The sequence below is a fragment of the Centruroides sculpturatus genome, unplaced genomic scaffold, assembly GCF_000671375.1.
Source record: "Centruroides sculpturatus isolate CEXI.00-Female unplaced genomic scaffold, Cexi_2.0 scaffold494, whole genome shotgun sequence".
NCBI classification, from domain to species: Eukaryota; Metazoa; Arthropoda; class Arachnida; order Scorpiones; family Buthidae; genus Centruroides; species Centruroides sculpturatus.
This window is the reverse complement of record NW_019384697.1, coordinates 112,673-131,181: the sequence shown is the minus strand read 5'-3', so window position 1 is coordinate 131,181 and position 18,509 is coordinate 112,673. Positions and strand designations below refer to the sequence as shown.

General features: G+C 33.5%; 1 protein-coding gene across 1 annotated transcript; it reads right to left on the bottom strand.

The window, feature by feature from the left end:
* Positions 1-1,381: 1,381 nt before the first annotated feature.
* Positions 1,382-9,611, bottom strand: LOC111627457 (N-acetylated-alpha-linked acidic dipeptidase 2-like). The gene is made up of 16 exons (XM_023371032.1): positions 9,415-9,611; positions 5,339-5,558; positions 5,145-5,264; positions 4,952-5,074; positions 4,067-4,256; positions 3,844-3,937; positions 3,683-3,769; positions 3,527-3,612; positions 3,262-3,464; positions 3,111-3,174; positions 2,809-3,040; positions 2,494-2,584; positions 2,072-2,318; positions 1,856-1,937; positions 1,701-1,793; positions 1,382-1,612 (listed from the first exon to the last, which is right to left on the bottom strand). The coding sequence occupies exons 1-16, from the start codon at positions 9,609-9,611 to the stop codon at positions 1,441-1,443; spliced, it is 2,301 nt and encodes a 766-aa protein (XP_023226800.1). The 3' UTR covers positions 1,382-1,440.
* Positions 9,612-18,509: the final 8,898 nt, after the last annotated feature.

Genomic DNA, 18,509 nt, shown 5'->3' with positions numbered 1-18,509 from the left:
TGATTTTAGTAATAAAATGGCTACTGTTTTCATTCACGCCTGTTTCGACGTAATGTCGTTAACTTTTTATATGAAGTTGCATGCAAAAATATTATGGAAAAATCATATTTTTTGCTTAAAAGTCTCTGTAACATTTATTTTTTCTCGATTAACTAGAGACTAGGCAAGAGCAAACTTTAAAAATTGTTTTAAATGTGTCTTTTAATTTAATATGATTCATACATTTCCATTAAGTGAATCTTTGTAGTCTGTCGATATACATAACTTATTAGTAACTTTTACGCTTCTTCGTACCACTTGTGGTTAAATATTTACAATGTAATGAGCAATGGTTTATCTAAACTTTATCTACCTACAGGTAAACTAACCTACAGTCAAAAATTGTACAGTACATAGCGGATGTACTGTACAATTTTGTTAATTTGAAAAACACGGTGGATTTAGAGCCAGAGGAATACTACAGAAAAAGTGGATATTTAGTGGATTCTCGATCTTCCGAGGCAGACAAACACTAGTTTCGATGAACGATACATTCGACATACGCTCGTAAATTTTAGCTACCCCTCGATGTCTCGAGGTAAGGGAGGACCGAGAAGTACAAAAAACGTTGTTCATCATTGTGTTTATAAATATATTACTATAATATGTTCTAACACAGTAATTTAATCACAGAAATTCACATACATATTAGCTTAGATAAAATAGCTTTATCATCTCCGATAAACAAATATCGCGTTATTTCACGTTATTTTTCTTTATTGAAATGTTTTCCCTCATTTCTACGATTTTGCACACTGACTGTAAAATTGTATTCCAAACTTATTACCTACTAGAATAATTTTATAAATGATTTTTACCAATACGATACGTAGTCGAAGGGATTGATTGGATCGATGAGGTAACGCGAGACAACACTCGGGCGATCTGCCAAGGAGGATGAGCCTCCGGGAAGAATTTTCTAAGGAAACTGGCTCCCATTTAGGCGATAGATACGAGGAGAAAACCCGGATAACTCCACGTTGACAACTCGACGAGGTCCGAACCCGTGACCAACTACTAGCGTTTAGTGATTTTATCCACTCAGGTAGACATATATATGTGTTGGTTTGCATTATAATTTAATCGCCTTACAAATCGAGACATCTGTCAAACGATATTATTATTACTACGTTTAATACGATGTTAATTCATAAATATACTGTAAAATAAATGTATAAATGCGATATTATATAGACTATTTCTATCTCAAAAGCACGATTTTAAAAATTTCGTCTTTCTTCTTTATATTTCGAGAACACAATTCCTATTTCACCAATAATTAAATAGAACCTTTTATTATTAACAAAAGATATATGTAATTAAAAGAGTACAATTTAAAAAAATATCAGCGGATTTAATTTTTCTTTAAATGTTCAATATATTTCAACATCGTCATCAACTTTAAAAATCAGTAACAAACAGGAATTTTTCGGCCGATTTTAAGGCAATCATAATATCAGAAATATTCTTTTCCAGAAGCTGTTTTATCTTCTCTTCGGGAGATTTGCGATATTCACTCAGAAGATTAATTAGACTGGGAAAGAACCTTTGATAAGGAGTGAATATCATATGTCTGTAAATATCCAACAATTTACATTACTTAAATAAAATCCTAAGTTCAGATTAAATCTAAGAAATATACCAGAGCTAATGACGAGTACCTGATAATATTTATTTCTCGATATTGTTTAGATTTTACGAATATCCTTTCCAACAGCATCATTTGATCGTTTGCTCGACGAACGGCGTACGAACTTAATAAAAATCGAAATTAATATTTGTAGATTCAACGTGGCATTCTAAAAATTAAACTTACTTTCGGATGTCTACGCAATTTAAACGACTTTTCCACCGGCGAGAAGCTTTTTTAAAATCCAATATTGCCTTTTCTAAATGGTCTAAGAACGAAATTTAAAATTTATAACCATTATTATTGAAGAAATGAGCTGTTACGAGTTATATCTCTTTTGAAAATTTAAGGTTAAATTTTATAAATCCTTCGCTATAAACGTTTTAAAAGTTTGAAATTTACCAATCCGAAACCTCGCTTCTTGTAATTGATTACGCAAAGGAATCCACGCTTCTTCTATTCTATTCGCTAAGATTTCTACATTGTAAGGAATAATGTGGCAGTTGGCTAAATGATATAAAAGAAGGCAGCAAAGGCGAGCGCAAGCTCGATGAGTAAGAAAACCGGGATCGATTAAACGATCGATCGTATCGAAGTTATCGTAAGCGGTATGATATGCGGGATGTAAGAACAGTGTTGGGTATTTTTCCTAAAAGTAATTATATTATTAATAAATAAGATATTTCCAGCTGCACTGTATACTTATAATTAATAAAATATAATTTAACTAAGTTTTATTCAAAAATTCTTAATTAAGTATATTAAAGAATAAAATGTTAGTTATTGAAAATAATGGAAGTCGACGAATCGATTCTAATATCTACCGTATCCGGAAGCCACGAAAGGTTGATAGAAGGAATTCCTGCGTAGAAATAAAATGGAATGTGATCTGTCCCCGGTCCTAAAGAATCCACTCTGCATACAATAAGACACACATTTTTTTATTATTATCTTGGTGAACGCCTTATGTTTTTATACACCAAATCTTGTTTCGGACAGTCTCGTAACTTTTCTGCTTAAAATTCGAAATTGGAATCTGGAGACTTTCCAAATCAAAATTTGATCCGTAATAACACAAAATATGCAAATTTTACAATATATACGTTACGAATTAATAATTCAGACACTTTATTTCTTACCTAACTTGGCGTTGAAATTTAATCATATAATCTTTCCATACTTCGTAAGTAGATTTCGTAGATTGCTTTGGATCCGGAATCTTAATCCAATTATACATATAAAGAAACATCGTAGAAGATATTTTAATAATATTAATTAATACAACGTAAGTTAGGTGAAAATTTACCAAGTCCGCTATTTCTGTTAAGAAATCTTCTAACAAAGCCGATGCTTCCGGATGAAAAATTTCGCCTGAAATTTTTGAAATTTTTAAATACGAATATTCCATATTGTGAAATACGAATAATAAGAGTCCATTTACCCGCTACACATATGTCCACGTTAATATACGCTACCGCACGTGCTTGCAAACTGTGCATATGCTCCTAAATTCATCAAAGATTAAAATCATTTAGAATATTAAACAATAGAAAATACATTAAAAATTGTAGTGAGAATAAATCATATTTTGCCTCGATCCATTCGGTAGATCCGATTAGACCAAATTCTTCCCCGTCCCAACTACAAAATACTATGGTCCTATTGGGTTTCCAACCTTCTTTTTTCAATGTTCCCAATACGCGGCTAACTTCACACATTTGAGCAGTGCCGGACGAAGGATCCGCTCCCCCGTAAACCCAGGCATCGCGATGATTTCCAAGTAGCACGTATCTATCTATAGAATTATTTATATGAAATTAAATGAATAAAAAATTAAAAATAGATATATCCACTCACCGGGCTCAACTGCGCCTTCAATTATACCAATTACATTATAGCAAACAGCTTGTTTAAATTCGTTATTTACAATCAATCGTAATTTTCTAATTTTAATAAAAATATAATTGAGTGGCGTTTAAAGCATATATGTAAAAGAAATATGTATTTCTATACTTTTCCGAGTCTTTAAATCCAGGTCCAATAAGAATATCTTTATTTCTTGTGGTCCAATCTTCGGGAAGAAGATTTCCTCCGAGTTGTCTGAATAACAAAAGAAACTACAATCTTAAAATAAAACGAATTTTACAACATATATTTAGTTGTATAATGCGTACTGTAAAATGGCCAAAGCGTCTCCATAGCCTATAGGTTGGCAAGGTATTTTAGGAAAATCGTTTATCTCTTCAACCGGAATTCTGTAGGCGTCATCTAGTACAGATACAAAATTAAAAAATTTTTAAATGTCACTAACTTCGAGTCGATTTTATTTATATACGAGTTCTTGTGAGTTTTCTTCTATCGACCTTTCGTGGCATTCTTACGAGTTTTCCGACTTACCCAAAGACGGATATCCGGGTGTTTGCGGATCTCCTTTCTCTTCGCGAATATCGCCTCTTTGTATAGCGTCCGAAGGCATCCACCATGTATTTGGATACACGTTTTCTGAATTCGTGCCGCACACCGCCACTTCTGTGGGGCAAAGGAACAATATCATACCGAGGGCGCCTCTTTTGGCGGCATTCGATACCTGTAATAAACAATGATATTTTTCATTCTCATTTTCATTTCTACAACGCATTGCTATCTCGCACATATTGCGTGTGCAATATGTGCCAGCAAAGACTCTCTGAACGTATTGAATTCGACTCAACACAAAATTTTCTTCTGCGAGTTGACACGAATATATCGATCTTCGATCTCTTATCATCCATTATGTTCCTGGATTTATGTTGGTTTTTTTAACCTTTCCTTCCTGTCGGCACTAATAGGATCTTTTTAAGCGAACCCATTATGGGTTCGGCCGGATCCACGATGGGGTGGCCCGTGGCGAGGAACGGGGTCCAGACGGACCGGCCTTCGACAAATTTCTGGGGTTTTTTGTCCTGTCCTCCCAGTATTCGATCCCGGGTTCCTCGGAGCGGTAGGCTGCCACCTAAGCCGCTAGGCCATCCGACCGTCATATTTAGGTTGGCTACAGAAAATTTCCTCTAGTATCCCGAGAGTGAAAAAGTTTATATATATACAGAAGTCATCATTATTATTTAATTAACCTATTTATGGCGAGTTGTTATAAAAAACGTAGTCTTGGACTTTATGGCGTTTCATTTAATAATGACAAATTTTCGTGTCAACGCGTACAGTGTAATAAAATATTTCTAATTTTTTGTATAAAATGTACAAAATGAAGTTATTCAAAATTTCAAATAAACGTAGAAAATTTACCTTCTTCCCACGATATATTTTTCCATAACGGGCCAGGCATATCTTTCCTTTTATTGAAATTCCCAATTCTTCCAACAAATCAAAATCTTCGTCTCTTCCATAATTAACATAAAGCGGATCTGCCTATAAAATCAATAACATAAAAGTAAGTAAATTATATTTTATTTTAATGTAAAGATAGACGACATCTCACCAAAATATCACCCTTTGGCGAATACGCATTAAAAGGCTGAATACAGAATTTGTTTTGCAGTATTTTCTCTTCGTGACAAGCGATAAAACTGACTTCACCTTGGTCGTTCACAATCGAAATCTAAAGTAAATTACGTATTAATATATTTTATTCTCATAACGCATCGATTTTTAAAATCTCGGATGAATTCTTACTTCGTTCGCTTTATCTGGATTTGGATACGAAAGCAATACATTATACGGCACTAATTTGACTTGGTCCAATCCTTGTTCGGTCCACAGATCACCAATGTAACGAGCGAGTCGAATATCTCTTTCCGTTCCAGCAATATGAGGTTGATCAGTGAGGAAGCTGATATAAACAGAATACGCATTATCTTTCATATCAACACGAATTCTATAAAACACTATAATTCTGAATTGAAATAATTGTCACGGAGTAAAAGATGTAATTTTAAGTATGTGGATTCATTTTTAAGTCATTCGATTATATTTTGCACGCATATCTTGCAAAATAGGACGCTAAAAACTCTCCCGAATACTCTCGCACGCGAGAATATTTGTAAGAGTTTTTAGCGTCCTATACAAATCTTTCATTTGGCACTCCTACACTAATAAGAACTACAAAGTATCGATGAAACGTGAAAACATATTTACTATTTTATTTACTTCCAAACAAAGCGTTCTCAGAAAAACATATATTATAACGAGAAATTATTTATTGTGACACGGTCACAATGCCGCGCTGCAAATTTTAACCATCTTTTTAATTTATTTAATCTAAAATATATGCTCTCCACCTCAAATTAGTACTGTAGGGGCTTGCCCCTGTACTACGTCATACTTCCTGCTAGTAATAGACTCTTGTCGGTCATCTAACTCCTCTCGGGAGAAATTTTTTAAAATTGAAATAACGTGACTTCTAACGCAAACCAGAAGTTCGTATATAGTTAATCGGAGCCTCCTTCCCCTAAGCTTTTCGTACCTGGTCTCAATATTCATCCATCTAACTCCGTTCTTGAGCTTAAGAAAGGGCAGACGGTCAAACAAAACAGACGGACGACTGGGAATTTATAGGTTTACAATTTTTTCAAATACCAGTCCAAAAAATTTTACGCTAATAATAGAGAAGTTGCTGCCGAAGTTTTCATCTTTAAAACGTGTGTGTTCTAAATGCCATTGTCAAACTTCTAGGCTTAGAAGATATCGGCGCTCGACGTTCGACGCTCACGTTTTAAAGATGAAAACTTCGGCAGCAACCTCTCTAATTAAACCGCTAACTGCCGAAAACAATCCTCGACAACACTTCGTTTTGCGTTTCGAGTAATAGAATTTGTATCGGAAAACATTTATATAAAGTGTGATATAAATATATACTGGTTTTATCGGCATATTAAAATAAACCAGCAACGATTTGCTCAATTTTCTCGGCAACATTTAAAATTTGGTGGCTTCATCTGTTACCATATTTTATTTTAAAAATTTTAAACTATTATAAAATGACAAAAAGCTTAATTTTGAGGATAGGGATGGATTTTATAAAAAAGAAAAAATTAAATGCTAATAACGACTAAAATCGTCGTTAAGTCCGCCCTACCGGAGATACACACGACCCCCATTATCTCCTCACTCCCTCGAGCTTTATCCACCAAAATTTAACGGCGTCAATCCTTCTCATAAATAAAAATGAATTTCCTGTAAAATTTCAGAAAAATTCGACAAAAAGCTTCAAACAGGGGAAAGAACAAAATCGTGCCCTTCCACACACACACTAATATCATACGTATAGAAAAAAACCCGAATTTTTTTGTGCATTTCGCGACGTTTCCAAGTCCCAATCCAAAAATGTAAAAATCTCGGAGGTGGATCATTTTTTGACAGATTGCCATACTTTCCCTTTGTTATACATAATAGCCGGGAAAGTAATAGTTCGTGTTTAACGTTGGTAAATTATGAACTTTTTTGAGGGTTGCGGGTGACGTCCAGGTACCACTGCGAGGTTCTACTACGGTCTTTCCTTCTAACACAATTGTAAGGTTTTCTGCGACGGTGGTGTGTTAATTCTGATACCAAGCGGGTTACGTCTCCTACACCAGTTTTGAGCGTTTTTGGATGGCAATGATGCGATCTCGTATATCAGACTAAGGGTACGAGGACGTTGTAGAAAAGGACGAGATTCGGTCGGAATTGATTCACTCAGCACAATTTATTACACTTCATTAAACATTTATTAGACGGCACGAAAGATGATACAACACCTTACACAGGGTATTCGCGTTTCGTGGAGAGAGAGAAATTACAAACTTTTGGTACCTCACAAATCGAAACTAGTATCTTGTACTATACCTGGCGGAAGAGCACTAATCCAAAAAGGCACACTAAACCGAACAGTTGGAAGAACGGGCGACGACTGACCGGAATCGTCCGTTCTTCATCATATTCAAAGCATCAAATACCGTAGAGGTGACTAAAAGTCGCGAGAAAGCGTAAGTCGACACTCTCCGACCAGAAAGTCGACATATACTAGCATCCGACGATGTCGTCCTCGAGTCGTTTTCCTTTTACTCGTTCGATTTTCACACTTTCGAGTGGGAAAAGTAGTGCCGCGCAGTATATTCAACCGGGTTGCCGCGAAATATAGTGACGAGCGGTACCACAAGGCAAGAATTTATTGTCTTAAGAAAAGTTATTGTATATTCACACGTAATTAAAATTATTTATCTACTAGCGGATGAGCCCGGCGTTGTTCGGGCAAAAAGTAACGACAGCCAAGTTAAGATTATTACATTATACCCGATTTTACCCGTTTTCATCGGATGCAAGAATTACATTTTACCCGTTCCGAGAGTAATTAGAGAATTTTTTGATGGGTGTAAAAATGCGTTGGATTTCTCGCAAAAACGCAAAAACCCACATTTAAAATAGTACAGTAGAAGCCGAGTTCTTCGAAGTAATTCTTAACTCTCTTCCGCGGGAGAAATTTCGAAAAATCCCTTTTTAGTGTGCATTCTCACGACGTAACTGCCTACCAAATTTCAACTTTCAACTCCTAACCGTTTGGGCTCTGCACTTTATTATTATTATTATCATCAACCCATCTGGATTATAAGATACATATAAATGAGTACGTTTGTTGGTTTGTTTGTTCCCAATACAGTACACTCGGGCTGTTCGACCAATTGCTACGAAACTCGGCGGTTACGTTTAAAGACCCGTAACTTAGATAATATCGGGACATCCTACCCCAAAATATCAATTAATATCTGTCTATATTCGATTGGTTGAAATTACGAGTAGCGCCATCTATTGACAAAAAATTTAAGAAAATAATAAACTAAATATAAATTAAAATACAAATATATTCACTTAGTTACTGTGGCAATGATATAGCGGAAGTAGACGCAACCGGTGGCACATAGCATTCGTCCGTGCGCAGTCGCAAGTGTTATTCTCCGAAAACTGTATAAGTATTTTTTAACATTCCGCATCTAACAATTCGGTCGCGCTAATCCCAACTAATTGAGACCAGTGGTAATTCGCAGGATTTAATCTTGGGGGAGCCATGTTAAACGGATAAAAAACTTTTTAATGCCAATTCAATAAAATTCCCATCTTATGTGCGAATTACCGCTAATTCGTAAGCAAGTTTAGTACAGAAATAGAAGACACGATATAAATAAAAAAAATATTTTATCAAAACTTTTTAGTGTTTTTATCGTTTTTCTTTGGAGGGTACGGGCCTCTTTGTCCCCTCTGGATGCGCCACTGGTAATTCGGATTAACGAGGTTCGACAGTAACGATATGTTTATACTTTGAGGTCAATTATACTGTTGTAAGATACTTTACAACAGCGCGCAGAAATTACGATTTTTCTCGTCAAACAGGGCCACGGAAAGAACGAGCGGCAATGTTCGTAACACAGCGGTAATCGATAATACCATAATATAGACAATATTTTAGTATTGTCTATTTTATGCTGATCTATGTAGGCCTATATGCCGATTCTCGTGTATCAACTATTCCTCCAGCTGCATCCAAATCATCACTGACTGTTTATCCGCATACACCTTAATCAAGGGCAATAATCTACACACTCTCGCCACTGAGATCAGGAACATCATCAACAGCACTAGTAATACCATCTCCATTACCTGGACTCGTGCCCATCAGGGCACTCCTGGTAATGAGTGTGTGGACCAGCTTGCCAAAGCAGCCACCACGGACAATACCATCCCCATCATCTACGACAAGATCAGCAAGCACACCTTACGCCAGCTCCTCTGGAGGGACACCCTTTCTACTTGGCAAAGCATTTGGAACAGTAATAACACCTGCATTACGTATAACTATATTCCAAACATTAGTGACTTTATGAAGCTTGACTGGTTTGCGCCGAGCTACCATACTACTCAGTTTCTCACTGGACATGGAAAGTTCAGTGCTTATCTCTCCCGCTTCACCAACCATCCTTCACGTCTTTGTCCTTTCTGTCAAGTTGAGGACAGCGGGACTCATTACATTTTTGACTGTCCCACTCTTGAAGCAGAGCGACTGGAGATTAGAATCCTATCACAGAGCCTTGGCACCACTTGGCCATGCCGTCACTCCGACCTACTTGCTAACAAGGATATCTATCTCGCCTTCTCCAGACTGGCGAAGAAATTCTGCAAATTGTCACTTGTAACGGCTTGATCTTGTAACATGTTACTCCCAGCCATACTGCTGTCTATGCATATACTTCTACTCCGGTTTTACATCACTTACATGTCTTTGTACCTTTTATTGTCTTGTCATGTTTTATTTCTGTATTGTACTGTTCTGTTATGTATTGCATTTGTATTGATTTGTTTTTATTCTGTATTCTGTAATACTTAGGTTTGTTCTGTGTATCGTATTATTATTATATTTTACATCACTCTACCGTATTGTCACTACTTTGTCACATATCTTTATATATCCTGTATTCTACCTTGGTCATGCTTAACGCGACACCAAGTATGTACGCTGTACTTTAATAAATAATACTGACTGACTGACTGACTGTAAAAACTGATTGCTACATCGCTCTTCCTTTCTTAGAAATAAAAGGAAATTCTTAGTATTAGGTAAAATAATTTTGAATGAATTAACTTTTCCATATTTTCTATTTTTAGATATATCATGCATTATATATTTAAACGGATATACGATATTCAACACTATCGTAAAAATTCGAAAAATATAGTTGGGATCAGCGTCCTCTTGAATTCTGTCACTTTTTCAATTACACCTGTCAATACTATTGGCCCCAGTGTTTGAACGTAAATATGTACGTTCCCAAGTTATCAAACGAACCCAGTATTTGCATATTCGTGCGTCACTGTTCATTCATTTTTATTAGCTGTAATGGTACTTCAAAGCAATGTTTATTTGTATAAATTTCTACTGTAAAATTGAACATACAGCATTCTCAGCAGCCTCAATTACTCTCCACTTAATGGCAAATGTTTACTTATATATACCACAATTATCAGTTATCTTCCTCAAATTAGAACGATACATTTTATGTTCTGTTTTTACCTAAATAAAGCAATAGTGTCGAAACATTTAATGCTTTTTGTTTCAATGTGATTGACAAAAAACTACTTCAAAAATATTGTACTTAAAAAGATTTCAAATTTCTGTCGGGTGTTCTTAGTCTGTGGAAAAAATTAACTTCAGAACTTCGATAAAATTTTCACACATTAAGCCACAAAGCCACGTCAAGGCGACACCCATTTTGTGGTAGTTTTTTGATTTCCAGAAACTGACCCCGATTGCTTGACAGAATAACAATCGGGGAATAAAACTGGATATTCGTTGCTATTCCATTCATTCGGTAAACTAAAATGAACCACGAAATCTAATTTTTATATCGTTTTGTTGAAACTTTCCGATTGAAAAAAGTAAATTCAAAATATAGATTTTTATTTCAAAATAAACATAGCAACGAATAAAAGATTATCTTTAAAATATAAATAACTACAAACAATTGATATTGTATATAAAAATATATACTACAAAATTATCATATTGAGGCAGAAATTCTAATGCTTAACCCTTCTGCTACCATTTTTTTGTGTTCTAAAACTGTTTTCATTTCGAAAAATGGTAATATGCGTAAATAGAAGAAATCCATTGAAATTTTTGCGAAATATTACTCCCTGGCCCTTTGTTCCAGTGGCGTTTATTGTAAATCTTAGTGGTTCTGAAAACAAGAGTCCAATAATGAGTAACAAATAAATTCATATTAATTTATTTAAAATAAAAACAAGACTTGTGAATAATATAATTCAGAACATATACAAATGTACACAATTCAGCTGTTGTTTTCAATTTTCTGTTTTAAACGTCTAGTCTTCTGGTGTTTCCTTCAACTGAAGTTGATCACCAATGTTGCCCATTGTTGTCGTTATTTAAAAAGGCTGCCCAGATCATTTCATACTTTTAACTTTTGCTGCAGCCATTATACTTTATGCCAAAAAAAATTTCTCAACAGAAACATATCTGTAGAGGATCCATGCGTTTAATACTGCTATCGTAAGCAGTTTAAAAGTAATTTTTTTCAACAAATTTAACCGTAAAATCTAACTTGTAAACTGCTATATTGAACAAACAATCCCACTCGTATCATAAAATCATTAATATTGCAATTGCCTTTGGACACAGGCTAGGTAAACTTTTAGCAGCTTTTTGAATTTTACTGAGAGATGTACTGTACTTTCTAGATTTTATCAATTCCAAAATAATATGACCTTCTTACTGTTTATTTATAGAGATGCTAACGTTCTTGCATTATCATACGAGAATTCAATATCTTTTTGCTTATTTGTAAGAGTGCTATCAGCAGAAAATCTTAATGTATTTATTAACATCACTGTTGTAGAAAACAGACGAACTCTAAGAATACAACAGGAATGTTTATATTAGAAAACAATATTGGAGCACTTTCTGTAGTAAGATTATTTTCCAAATCTTCAGACGATAAATCAGAAATGTTTTCAAATAATAACATTTTATTTGATAGATCTTGAGAAAATTTTCCATTCAAAGTCATTGTATGTACTCTGAAAATAAGTTCGAATTGAATGAAAAATTACGTTATAAACAAAGTATTATCAGAGCATTGAGATAAATATGTCACGTTTTGAAATGTCAATGCGACATATTTATTGCAAATGTAAAATTAAGTGTATTGTTTTCTTACCGTGGATTTCAGATTGTGAAGAACACTGGTCACAAGGTAAGTCAGAAATATCCATACGAATTCTAACTGTTCGAAAAACACCTTTAATTATCGCACAAGTGACGAAAAATGCATGTTCAGACAGAAACAATAAGTAATTCAACTATGACAGTTGCGTTAGTGGTGCAATCTCTACAGAAATAATGGATAAATACATATCTAAAATTCTCAACCAATGTTCACGCTAATAAGATTTACCAGTGTCCGAGACACGTGATTCGTTGGTAGCAAAAAGGTTAAGGTTCATTCGCATTATTTCCCTCTTTAGTACAAAGAAAGTAAAGTGCTTAGCGTACAGAACGTGATGCACGGGCTAGCGCATATGATGCAAAGGCGAAATGCCTTACTGGCAAATGCATCCGATGATGTGAATGTGGCCCATCATGTCTAACGTTGTGTTAATAAAAGTAAAATTGTAAAGTAGTTTAAAGAACATATAGTGCCCGTTATTTAACATGTAAACTAACATTGGTATTATAATAAATTATACTTAATTATTGTGTTTTATTGAGAATGTTTTGGCGTGGAGGTGCTCTTATTGCTAACTATTGAAAATTGGCCTTTATTATGGATATGTTTGTCAAATCCAGTGAATTTGTTAATCGGGATAATGTCAAAGAAAAAGAACAAGTTTTTAAAAAGATTGTTATATGTTTTCAAGAACACCTTCAGGTAAACGTTTGCGTTCTTGCTCCTCCGGAAATGCTGTTAAAGTGAGAGACAATAAGAAGTATTTGGATCAAGAATTATTTTTAAAAGACATAAGAGTTATGTGGAGCGAAATAAAGGATGCTTTAGAATGAAAAATAGAGACGGAGTTGCGTTTAATAAAAGTCAGTTTCGTGGAAATGATTAATATGTTGACAGAGAAAATTAATAAATTAGAATCCGTTCATGACTGTGGTATTGGATGTAACAATATGCAGTTTCTTACTGGTTCAAGTAAAAGAGTCAATTACACTTAAAAGTATTCTAAGGAAAAAAAAATTTGATATTAATGTGGAGACGAATCATAGAGAAAATGTATTCGATACATCGAAGCTAATTAGGGAAGATGTTGGTTTATCGAATGTCTTTCTTGATTGTTAGACATACAAAAATACTATTAACAATTTGGTGGTTTTGGTTAAAAGCATTTCTTTGGCAGCGAAAAGAGAAATATCGAAAAGTTGGAAGAGTAATTGTAATAATTTTCCTGTCTGTGAATGGGAAAAGGCAGTGCGCATAAGAAGGGATCTTTTAATTGAATGTAGGGAGAAGAGGAAAGAACATTATGGATAATTTAACACAGGCCAGAAAAGAGGGAAAAATTGCATATTTTAGAGATGATAAATTGGCGATAACTAAAAACTTTCGTAAGGTTGCCAGGGATAAACGTGAATGGATGTGTTAGTGATTATTTTTAGGAGTAAGAATGATACATTAAAAGTTCTTAGTTGGAACGTAAATGGATAGAAACAGGAATATGAAATGCAGTATTGAAATAACGTTTCATGTTGAAATATTTTATGTTGGATGGAAACATGGTTAGGTGAAATGGATACAAGAAAGCCATCGATTGATGTAATCAATGCATAAGATTTTAACAAGATTAACGGTACTAGAATACTTGATAAAGGGCGAAAACAGGTGGGATGGTATTGATGATTAATAAAGTACTCAAACATGTGGTGATTCGTTCCTTTGAAGTTTGATTATTTGAAATACGTTGGAAAAACACTAAGTTTATTTTTGTTTAGGCTATATTATAATAGAAGTTTACGTTAAATGTTTTAAATTACTTGAGACATTGTTTAATTCTTTTCAAAATTAGGACATGTATTTTTTGGGAGCTTGAACGGTATAATTGGAACTTTGAATGAAATGGAATGAGAAGGCGATGTTTCCCCTTATTGGATTATAGTGTTTACTGGAGTTCGGAAGACAAATGTACCAACAAGATTTGTGGAATTATGCCAAGCAAAAGGTCTGCTGACTGTGAATGGTCAAGTTGAGGATGTACAGAGAAAGTATACTTTTATCTGTTATTTCGGTAAAAGTGTGATTGATTGGTTGTGTATAAACGGTTTGGAAGTTGAGAATTTAAAGCATTTTCGTATAGATGACTGTATTGAATCTGATCATATGATGCAACATTTAGAAATTTCTGAGAAAGGACTGAAAAAAAGGACTATACTAGACAACCGGTTCAGTTTAATAGTCGTTGGAGAAGGAATGGCAGGAGGCGTTTGTAAGTAAAGTACAAGGTATTTGTTAGGTACAAGTGCAAGTGAATTATATCAACTAACTGTTATGGTGTCCACTATATCAGACACCACGACAGTCAGTTCATTTAATTCACTTAACCAGAATATAGTGTAATAGCTGCAAAATGGCGAAAATATTTTTCATTTTCAAATCATGAGATATAAACAATAAAAACAATTATGGAGGAATAGCGCTGTTGAACACTGTTAGTAAAATCTTCTCAATGATCCTATATAAAAAACTGTTGTTATGGGAAAAGAGTGAGAAAATCTTGTTCGAGATGCAAGCGGGTTTCCGCTAAGGGTATTCTAGTGGACGATTTATTTGTTTTACGGAATTTGTTAAAAGTAAGGCTTGTTAAAAAAGTCGAAAAGTGCATACTTATTTTGTAGATTTTAGGGCTGCATTGGACTCAGTGAATCATCTGAAATTATGGAGGAAACTTTCTGATTTGATATTAAGTTACAAACTTGTTAATCTATTAAGATCGATGTACACGAACACGTCAGCGTTTATGTTGGTTAATGGAACTTTTTCAGAATTCTTCCACTGTGACGAAGGAGTTCGGCAGGAATATCCGTTGAGTCCACTACTGTTTCCCTATATATTAACGGTTTGGTTAAAAGATTAAATGAAATTTCAAAGTTTAATGGTTTATGGTTAGGAAATAATACCTACATTAAGGCTCTGTTGTATGCAGACGATGTGGTGATTGTGGCTGACAGCCCGTTAGAAGTTCAGTTGGCGATTGATGGTCTGCTGAGATTTTCAAATGATACAGACTTGCAAATTATTATTAAAAAAAACAAAGATAATGGTCTTTCAGAATGGTAATAAAAGAACAAAAAACAAGCAAATGTAAATGGTTTTTGGTTAAAGATATGATTGGAATATCTGAAAAATGCAAGTATCTGCGTATTTGGTTTAATATAACCTTAATATGAAACACCACTTCGAGATTATCGCGAAGAAAGCTAAAGGTGCTTTGGCAAGATTATTTAAAATTTTAATATCTCAACAGTTAAATCCGTTATGTCTTATGGCGCTTAGGTTTGGGATTTAGCTAATGTTAATAACTTTGAGTTTGTCCATGAAGAATTTTTGAAGAAAATAAAAGCAGAGTAAGTTATGGTGGTTAAATTTCAAACACTAGCTGAAGTAAATGAAATGTAACGATCTGGTTATTAATCAAAACAAGTTGATAGATGGAAAGAAAGAATACCGTTTATAGTTTTAAAATGTATAGAATTAAAATTACAAGAGATGAGAAATGTGTTGAATAATTCTGGGTTCATACGCGATTATAGTAAGGTAAATCCTAATTTTGGCATGGCAGACTATCTAACGGATGGCGGATTATGGCGAAAAAACAAATAGCATTGTTTAGGCCGAATTGTGTTACGTCAAGAAGTGGTTCTTTGGTGTGTGTCATTTGTAATCAATTATGTAGTTATAGCGAATAGTGTTATCACATGTTCTGTAAATATGAAAATAACATGTACGGGGAGTACATAGAAATGTTGTTTGGTAATTCTTATTCAAACTTTTAGGAGTTGTTAAAATTTAACAAGTTGTTAATGAAATTAGATGTTTCGAGCTAAGAGAATTTTTGTTTTATGATGTACTCATTTATATGTCAAATAAATTTATTATTATTATTATGTGTCCTGGGATAGTATTGTTTTAAGGTGTTTTAGTTTTTTACATGTTATGAGTTCCATAGGTTCACTTTGTAGTGTTGAATGTTTTATTTAATACGTTTTGATGTGGTTATTGTTTTAGAGATTTGATTGTTTTTCATTTGTGTTAGTGTATTTTTCTTTACAGACGATTATTTTTTCCTTGAGATATTCTGTGTATTTGTTTAACATTTTACTTCATATCGATTACTTTATATTGTTTTCAGGCGTTTAGGTGTATTTTATCAAGTTCTGTTCTATAATTTATCGTTTTTGAAAAACTCTAAAATAAAAGCAAAATGTATAGAGAAGTCAACTGTTTGAACAATTGAAAAAATTGTGTGTAAAGACTAAAAAATGTATAACAATTTAAGAAGAAAACGTGACAAGTCTTAGCAAGAGTATTTAAATATCGGCTGTGAAGATAGAAAAAAACACCTTGGTTTATTTGGAAGGTATGTGTTAGTGAGATGATGAATGGTCTGAGTTCGTAAGGAGAATTGAAAAATATAATAAGATGTCAGCGATGTTGTGTATTAATTTTCCGTATTGTCATCCATGCAATTAATTACAGATTTAAAAACAGCGTTGTATTATATTTACTGCTCTACTGATACGATATTTAATATGGTACGACCACGTATCCATTGTATAGAAGAAGATATTTTCAGGTGAGTTATTAAAAAATGTATAGAGTAATTGTTTTATAAAATTATAACCTAAAATATTACTAAAATACAAGCTTCGATAGAAATTAAAATTGGCAAAGAACCCGATTATCACTTATCAAAATCCTTAAATCAAACATTATGATATTAAACGAAAGTAATTTGTAAAAATAAAGCTACTCATCCTGATTCTTCCGTTTGGCACCCGTAAGAGAAATGTCAAAAGTAAATTCCAAGTTGAAGCGAAAATAATATTTTTTTAAAACTCTGAAAAAGTTTTATGAGAGGAATGATTATTTACACAATAGATTCTGCTTAAATTATAAATCAATTGATGACACTTACCCTGGTGATAGTATTTTTTTTAACTGTTTTAATCGACTTCGATGCTGAAATTACACCAAACTAATTAGAACGTTGCTTATTTTACTTATATTTGACATAATTTATTTTCATGTATATCAATTATATAATCAAGGCGTTGCTTGTTTATTGTTACAGAAGACCGTTTGTTTTTATTTTTTGTACGTTGTTTATTGTACCTGTTTATTTTACAGTACAATTATTTTTTCGATTGATATTTAGGTCTCAACTAAAAGAAAATGGAATACTTAGTTTTTAAAATCACTGATATAGTTTTAATATGGCCCTGGGGGATCGCCAGAAGTTTTTATTTTCTAAAGGAATTGCGAATTCAAGAAGGTTGAAAAACACTGGTCTAAACTAAAAATATAATTTTTAAAAATAAAAGACGAGTAAATTAAGACACTCTTTCAAAAACCGACTTCGAGCAATTTGCATTAGCAGACAAACAGTAAATCAACAAAGATACATTACTTTAACCAGGGTTAATTCTTTTATTTTCGTAAATTTCAAATTGTTTTCCAAATGCATTTCGCCGTTACAGCCTCATCAGTGGATAATCAAACAACTAGACACCTGTTCCCTTTTATACAAAGGAACTTTTCCCAGCATGCATCAACGTTTAGACCGACATTCTGATTTAGTAAATTTGCATATTCTATTATACATAAATGTTCTACCACGCGTCTTTTAAACAAATTTTCCATTTTATACAATATTTTTATCGAACTTCTATTAATTTTACAGTTATAAGTAACACAATGTTGATACCATGGTGACTCTTGTCTTTTTAAACGAATCGCCGCCTCATGTTCTTTTAGGCGTATCTCGAGTTTCCGTCCTGTTTCTCCAACATATGATTTCGCTTGTAAGCAATCACATGATATCTTGTACACCACTCCTGCGACATCAAGCTGATTTCTTACTGTTTTCTGACCTTTGGTATTGATAATATTAATGATATTTGACATTTTATTTTCCTGCTTGGCAACTAAACATACAAAAGATTTTTTAAATAAAGGTTTATATCGTTCATATAAATTGTATATATAAGGCATTTTTACATAAATATTATTATCTACACTATTTTTAACATTATATCTGTAATTTATAAAAGAACTGTACCACTTACAAATTTTGTTCT